This window comes from Myotis davidii, unplaced genomic scaffold (genome assembly GCF_000327345.1).
Source record: "Myotis davidii unplaced genomic scaffold, ASM32734v1 scaffold221, whole genome shotgun sequence".
Lineage (NCBI taxonomy): Eukaryota > Metazoa > Chordata > Mammalia > Chiroptera > Vespertilionidae > Myotis > Myotis davidii.
Genome location: NW_006293349.1, coordinates 7,568,021 through 7,576,589, shown reverse-complemented (window position 1 = coordinate 7,576,589; position 8,569 = coordinate 7,568,021). Strand labels below are relative to the sequence as shown.

General features: G+C 42.3%; 1 protein-coding gene across 1 annotated transcript; it reads left to right on the top strand.

The window, feature by feature from the left end:
- The first annotated feature begins 5,627 nt into the window (after positions 1 to 5,627).
- On the top strand, positions 5,628 to 8,348 carry LOC102771837 (bromodomain testis-specific protein-like). The gene is given in 4 exon segments (XM_015566122.1): positions 5,628 to 6,030; positions 6,032 to 6,622; positions 6,676 to 8,188; positions 8,191 to 8,348. Coding segments are annotated over 4 exon segments (2,511 nt in total). The 5' UTR covers positions 5,628 to 5,781.
- The last annotated feature ends 221 nt before the right edge of the window (positions 8,349 to 8,569 follow it).

Below are 8,569 nucleotides of genomic sequence, written 5' to 3'. Positions count from 1 at the left end.
GATGGAAAGAAGGAACAGCCGACGGCTGCCCGGCGGCGGGAGGGGGTGGGAAGAAGGAACAGCCGACGTCTGCCCGGCTGCAGCGAGGGAAGGAGAGGCCCGGCGGCGGGGGCCCACAGCGGTGGGGAGGGTCTCCTCCGGCTTAACTTCGTGACTTTAGTCGGACCGAGCTTGCACCATGGCGACCGTCTCGGTAGACCTTGCGCAAGCATAACTCCGTCCCGAAAGCCACCGTCCTAGGCATGCAAAGTGGAAAACGGACAGACACCCTGTTACAGGAACTCCAGAGACCTTGCATGACATCGGCCCAATCTCAGATCAGACTAGACCAGGGCCGAGAGTGTAAAGGATGGCTCCACCATCCGCCGACTTCAGAGCCAAGGACTTTTTCTTTTTTAAAAAAATGTTTTTTATTGATTTTTTTACAGAGAGGAAGGGAGAGGGATAGAGAGTTAGAAACATCTGTCAGCTGCCTCCTGCCCATCTCCTACTGGGGATGTGCCTGCAACAAAGGTACATGCCCTTGATGCTCACCGGCACACCTCCCACTGGAGATGCGCCGGCAACCAAGGCACGTGACCCTGACCGGAATCGAACCTGGGACCCCCCAGTCCGCAGGCCCACGCTCTATCCACTGAGCCAAAGGACTCAAGGGCCCATGGACTTTTTCAATGACAAGTTGGTTTGCGTCAAGGCCCCAGATGCCAGTGATCCGAGACCCAGTGGACACCTGGTAGGGGGCGTTAGGCGGACAAAATGAGCTCGTGTTGCAAGTCAGAAAGCCGGAGGAGCGCCTGAATGCCTCCTGGTGGGAGTTGTACATCACACAGGATTTCAGATTTTCTAAGTGTTCTCTTTAGTCATGAAATCATGGCCGTTTTGGCAAACTTTTTTTTTTAATATTTTTTTATTTATCATTTTTTATTGATTTCAGAGAGGAAGGAAGAGGAAAAGAGAGATAGAAACATCAATGATGAAAGAAAATCATTGACTCTCTCCTGCACAGATATTTGTCACTGATGGATGCAAGTCCCCCACTGGGGATGGAGCCCACAACTCGGGCAACTGCCCCTGACGGGAATCGAACCCGGGACCCTTCAGCTCGCAGGCCAACGCTCTATCCACTGAGCCAAACCGGCCAGGGCGGCAAACTTTTTTTTGCTCCCTGCTTAGAAACTTTAAATCTTTGATCTGGGATGGGAGAGGCCTTAGGATAGATACCTAATGGGGAGACAGCGGGTGAAGAGTGCATACAGTAGGGTGACTTCCAAGAGAAAACATCAGCTACCCCATCAAATACACGAAAAGGTCCATTGAGAATGCAGAGAGAACCATGTCACAGACATCATCCGAAGGTGTGAGGGCTGGAGGAGAGATTGGTTAAACTGAGTGTGTGCAAAACTGAGTAACTGTCAGATCCTTGGAACTTTGGCTCCGAGTGTTTTAACAGTAGGAAGTTGTTTTGTCTTAAGTCAGATTCCTGTTTCATTGAAGATGTATAGACTGGTAACTTTTCAAGAGCAAAGACTTAATTCTTAATTTCATCACCATCTTCTAGATACAAAAGGTTTATTCATTCAACAAGTATTTATTAATCAATCCCCACTATGTGTTCAGCACCGAAGCAGGAGAATGCAAAGACCCAGTCCGTAATCAGAAATTGCTCAGTGTCTAGCAATGGGACACGTGCAAATCACCAGTTAACTTAGGAGATACAGTGAGAATCTAAGACAAGTGAGAATCCAAAGTATGTTGTCTCCCGAAGAGACATGGGGTGGGTGTGAGAGCAGAGTCCTAAGTAGGTCTCTCAGTCTGTGGACAACCCATCTCCAAGAATTAAATTAAAATTGGTCATGTTCTGGGCCCCTGAGCAGTAAATATCAGGTACCTATGTTTGAGGGGCTCACCTTAATATTTTCTTAGGTCCATATTTGTTATACTGTTTCAGCGCATCTGATGAGAACAAGAGAAGACCATTAATTGACTTCTTTAGAGCTTCCAAAAAAAAAAAAAAAACAAGAGAAAAAAGGAATAAGTAGGTTTTTAATTCAGGAACAAAGTACACATCCATCTCTTTGAAAAGTCCAATAAAGTTGAATGTGATGTCGACTCTGGCCTTGTTCAGAGGAAAAACCTTGTTCGTTAGGGTTGAAATATTTCTAGCTCATAACCTTGACATTTTACTTCCTCTGTGTCTGCAGATTATGACCTTTAAAAAAAATCTTTCTACAACCAGGGCTAATTTGGAGGGGGAAGAAGAAAAAGAAAAACAGAGCATGATCAATAATAAGTTACATGTAATAATGTAAAAACTGGAATATTTTGGTTAAAGGAGAAGTAGTCTTCTCAAAGGCAATGTAGAAAATTTAAAATAACTCTGGGCTGGGACTAGAAAATCTAGATTATCTTGCCTCTTGACCAGAAGACTTTGAACATGCTATCAAATAAAAGTTTCCTTTTTTATTAAAAAAAAGATTAATTGATTTTAGGTGGAGGGAGAGGGAGAGAAAGGAACATCAATTTATTGTTCCACTTGGGCTAACCCAGCTTGCACAATGGCAACCAGCTTGGCTTGTAGCTCAGTTGCAGGCTCCATTCTTGGCCCCAACCAATAGATGCCTCTCTCCACATTGATGATTCTCTCTCTCTGTCTCTCCCCCTCCCTATCACTCTCTCTAAGAATCAATGGAAAAATATCCTTGGATGAGGATTAATAAAAAAATAAAAATAAGCCAAAACCGGTTTGGCTCAGTGGATAGAGCGTCGGCCTGGGGACTGAGAGGTCCCGGGTTCGATTCCAGTCAAGGGCATGTGCCTTGGTTGCGGGCACATCCCCGGTGGGGAGTGTGCAGGAGGCAGCTGGTTGATGTTTCTCTCTCATCGATGTTTCTAGCTCTCTGTCTCTCTCCTTTCCTCTCTGTGAAAACTCAATAAAATATATTTTAAAAAAATAAAAATAAAAAAAAAATCTCAGGTTACCATAAAACTGATCAGTTTTTACCTAGAGAGCAGCTAAGGGTTTACGGATGCACCCACTTGTTTGATTCTTGCATGTGACCTAATCAGAGATGGAACCCACAACCTTGGTGTTTGGGGACGAGGCTCTAACCAACTGACCTACCTGGTCAGGGCTAAAAGTTTCTTTTTTTTAATGAAAATAGTTCACAGCAGTTCTCTCTCTACCTCTTAGAGTATGAATGTAAATATAAAAGTAAATATTCCTGGAAGTCTCTTAGAGTTTTAGAAGAAAATATTTTATAAATCCATAGTTTCATAAGGAATTTCAAAAATATCTATCCAGCCTGGCCAGTGTGGTTCAGTGGTTGAGCGTTGACCCATGAACCAGAAGGTCAAGGTTCAATTCCCGGTCAGGGCATATGCCAGGGTTTTTGGATCAATTCCCCAGTGCGGGGGGGAGTATGGGAGGCAGCCCACTGATGATTCTCTCTCATCCTTGAAGTTTTTGTGTGTGTGTTTTTAAATATATTTTTATTGATTTTAGAGATGAAAGGGGAGAGAGAGAGAGAGAGAGCGAGAGAGAGAGAGAGAGAGAGAGAAATATCAATGATGAGAGAGAATCATTGACTGGCTGCCTCCTGCACGCCCTGCAATCCGGGCATGTGGCCTGACCTCCTGATTCATAGGTTGAACCTCAACCACTGAGCTACACCAGCTGGGCCTCATCATTGATGTTTTTATCTCTCTCTCCCTCTCCCTTCCTCTCTCTGAAATCAATAAAAAATATCTATTAATATGAAATTCTTTGGGGGAATTTTTAAATCCAAATAAAATAGTGAATGCCCATTATGTGTAGTAAGGCACTGAGCAGGTGCTGAGAAACATGAATAAGAAGTATAAGGTACTTTCCTCAAAAAATAAAAATTAATAGGAAAGGGGGAGCGGTAGAATACCATACTACAAAGCAAAATGTCTTAGGTATGAAGCAGCCCTTGTTGGTTGCCTACTTGCTATCCTTCCTCTTTGATCTTGCTCAATATCCATATTTCCCTGTAGGGCCTAGGGTAGGTATACCCATCTCCAGCTGAATTATAAATCCCTATTGGTCTAAGCCAGTGATTTTCAACCTTTCCACCTCATGGTACACATAAACTACTAAAATTCTGCAGCACACCAATATACACAATTTTTGCTGATCTGCCAAAAATATAGGTATAATTTTGATTCATTCATATGGGACGGCTATTGTTGTATTGGTTATTGTCATTTTTTATTTGACAACAATCTAAGGGAAAAGAGGTCAGTGCCCCTGACTAAACAGTCAGGTATTTCAAGTTTTACAAATTCTTGCTATGGCACACCGATTGAAAATTGCTGATGTAAACCAATGTTCAATTAAAGAATAAACATGTCCCTGGCGAGATAGCTCAATTGGTTAGAGTGTTGTCCTCATATACCAACGATGTGGGTCCAAACCCCAGTCAGGGCATATATAATACAAGAATCAACCATCAAATGCATAAATAAGTGGAACAATAAATTGATGTTTCCCTCTCTCTCTCTCTCTCTCTCTCTCTCTCTCTCTCTCTCCCCTCTCCCTCTCCCTCTCCCTCTCCCTTCCTTCCTCCAAAATCAGGGTGTGTTTGTTCTTTTTTAAAGAATAAACATGTGACTCCAATTTAGCCTAAAGAAATAGGAAAGGATATCTGATGGAGCACTTTGGGGAAAGAATTTCTTGCAGTCCTTTTTTTCTGGCCACTGAACATTTCCAAGTCTGGGACTCTATCAACCATCACGGAGATGCAGGAGATTTCATTCCAGGCCAAGCAAAGTTGAAGCAGTAGGGAAGCGTGGGGATGTATATTCATAGTTGAACAAATTAGTGTCTATATACAATTTTATACATATATTTTCAACATATTTGAAAATTACTTGGTATGAAAATTTGCCGGAAGTCGGTCCACCCTTGCTGCTTGACACAGTCACTGCAGGGAAGAAACATCTGCACAGCTTATGTTTCAAGGGACCTGGCGTATATGGCATATGTGTTTTAAACAGGACCACCTCCCTGAGAAAGGCTGTTTCCCCAGGTGGGGATTTCTCCCTGGAGTTAGGGATTAACAGGACTAAGGAAGAGAATCAGTAAAACCCTCTAGTGTTGCAGAAATACCATGTACTACTTATGAAAAACTTGGACTAAGACTGTTGGCAAAAAATTTGGGACTTGTTGGGCCCACATCCCTTGTAGTTTAACAGAACAATAGAGTAGTGGCCTTGGAATGGAGATAACAAACGCCCTAACCTTTGGAATAGAATGGATAGGATTAAAATCAATTGGTATAAACACAGATGTAACAGGAGAATAAAGGCAGAACCTGGCTGGAGAACTTGACTGGAGAACCTGGCTAGGCTGCTGATCAACTGAATGCTGTCTCCATATAATTTCTTCTTCGCCAATTCCATCCACACCTTTGGGAACCCCTGGACCTGCTGGGGTTGGACCCCAACAACTGGTGCAAGAACAGCCACCATCAAGGTGAGAGCTAGTGGTGACGGTTGGTGGAGAACCGTTGCCTGCAGCATTTTATCCTGTGCAAGCTCCAGGGGACGATCAGACAAGATCCTTCTTACAAGACAAACTTACAGACTTTTCCTGCTAAGACGTCAATTTGTGTCTTAGAAAAGCAGAAATACTGTGAAAGATTGAAATAACCTAAATCATCCAAAACTAAGGCATACATAACGAAACAACTTCTAGTACTTATATAGAAAAAGGACATGTATTTGTAGACATTAGAATATCAGAATTTGAAGCAATTAAGAATGTCTCTGCCAAGTAGACAAATAGCTATTATTAACCCTCCACCACCAGAGTATATAAATACTAGGAAAAATGGGAGATTGACAAATCAGCTGCAGTATCTACAAAAAGTTGTCTTGAAGGCTTTATGGAAGCATCGTTTTTCCTGGCCTTTTCAGCAGCCCATGGATGCCGTGAGACTAGAGTCGCCCGATTATTACACCATTATCAAAAACCCAATGGATTTAAGTACAATTAAGAAGCGCTTGGAAAAATAAGTATTATGTGGAGGCTTCAGAATGCACAGAAGACTTCAGAACAATGTTCTCGAATTGTTATTTATACAACAAGCCTGGAGATGACATTGTTCTTATGGTCAAAGCTCTAGAGAATTTATTTAAACAGAAATTATCACAGATGCCAAAAGAAGAGCAAGTTGTGGGTGGTAAGGAAAGAATCAAGAAAGGCACTAAACAGAACGTAGCAGTTTCTTCTGTTAAAAAACAACAGCCTCCTAAAGGATCAGAGAAAGTATTTAAGCCGCAAGTGAGTCCCTCTGTATTTCCTGAATCATCTACTTCTCCTTTAAATATAGCACAAGGTGCTCCACCCAACTCTACCTCACAAACAGTGGCTCAGGTTACAAAGGGTGTAAAGAGGAAAGCAGATACAACAACTCTTACAACTTCAGTCCTTAAGGCAAGTGGTGAACCTTCCCCAGCACTTACAGAAAAAAAACCAGCCAAAATGCCACCCGTCAAAGAAAGTGGGGGGAAGAATGTTTTGCCGAATTCTCAGCAACAATATAAAGTTAAAGTAACTGAACCATTAAGGCACTGTAGTGAGATTCTGAAAGAACTGTTTGCAAAGACAAGCTGACAGGCCAGCTTGGACTGATTAGGCATTCTGCTTTGATGTTTGAAATGCATTTTGCAAAGATCCCAGATGAACCTATTGAGAGTAATCCTATCTATAATATCAAAACGGATACCACAAAGTCCCTTGGTAGAGAAAGCAGTACTGAAACTTCCTCTGAAGATAACTCTTCTGGTGATTCTGAAGATGACCAAGTTCACAGTGCTACAAAGCTTCAGAAGCAGGTTAAAGCTATTCATCAGCAACTGCAGGTTCTATCCCAAGTACCACTCCATAAGCTAAAGAAAAAAAGGGACAAATCTAAACGGGAAAAGAAAAAAGGAAAGGTTAATAACACGGATGAAAATCCAAGAAAGAAGGTTAAGCAAATGAAATTAAAGGAGAAATCTAAGAGCAATGATCCGAAGAAGAGGGAACAACCAGTGTTGGCTCTGAAGTCTGAGGATGAAGATAACGCTGAACTTATGAGCCATGATGAGAAAAGGTGGTTAAGTTTGAATATAAGCAAACTCCCTGTAGATAAACTTGGGAAAGTCCTTCATATAATACATTCCAGAGAAGCTTCACTGAGAAATCCCAGCCATGAGGAGATAGAGATAGACATGAAAATACTGAAAACAACAACACTGAGAGAGCTAGAAAAATATGTTGCTGCATGTCTAAGAAAAAGACCACTAAAACCTAGTGGTAAGAAAATAATGAAGTCAAATGGAGAACTTCATGCACAGAAAACACAGGAGTTGGAAAAGCGGTTACTAGATGTCAATAATCAGTTAAATTCCAGGAAATGCCAAACAAAACCTGAGAAAGCGCCATCATCCACGGCTGTTGCTGGAATTGATTCCCGATTGAGTGACAGCAGCAGCAGTTCCTCAGAGTCTGAAAGTAGTAGCGGTGATTCCGTGACTTCAGACAGCAGTGATTCCGAATCAGAAATGTTACCTAAATTTACTGAGGCGAAACAGAAGGGAACTCCTTCTAAAGAGAAAGTAAAGATACAATCTACTATGCGAGATACAACCTCTAGCACTACTGCCCTTTTTCATCAGACTACACATTCAAGTGGAACCGCACCAGATCACCACCAGTTAGCAATTAATCATCAAGAATTCGAATATAAACCGAGTGTGAAACACATTTCACCTTTACAAATCCTGCCTTTCTCAGGTGGTTCTGAAAATCACTTGAATGGCCTACCTGTGATGCATCAGTCTTGGGATGACACAATGGTGGTCGAGTCTGAATGTCAAGTTTCTGTGCGGAAGGATATAAAAATCAAGAATGCTGACTCTTGGAAAAGTTTGGGCAAACCGGTTAAAACTTCAGGTGTATGGAAATCCTCAGATGAGCTCTTCAACCAGTTTAGAAAAGCAGCCATAGAGAAGGAAATAGAAGCTCGAACTCAGGAACTAATACGGAAACATCTGGAACAGAATACAAAGGAACCCAAAGTATTTCAAGAAAATCAAAGGCACCCTGGTTCCACTCTAGAATCTTTTTCAAATAAGATGCCAAACAGGTGCCTTGGAGACAAGCAGAAAGAACACCAGCAGCACTGGAAGCTCAAGAGAACAGTAGCCTTGGGCTTCTCAAAGACCGTCATGTAGCGAGGGAGAGAGAGCAAGAGCGGAGGAGGAGAGAAGCAATGGCTGGTACCATTGATATGACTCTTCAACGTGACATTATGACAATGTTTGAAAACATTGAGCTTTGATTAAAACTCAGTTTTTGAATTAACCATCAACTTAAAATGAATGATATCAAAGATTAAGATGCATATGGCACCCTAGCCGGTTTGGCTCGTGGATAGAGTGTCAGCCTGCAGACTCAAGGGTCCAGGGTTCGATTCCGGTCAAGGGCATGTACCTTGGTTGCAGGCACATCCCCAGTAGGGAGTGTGCAAGAGGCAGCTGATCGATGTTTCTCTCTCATTGA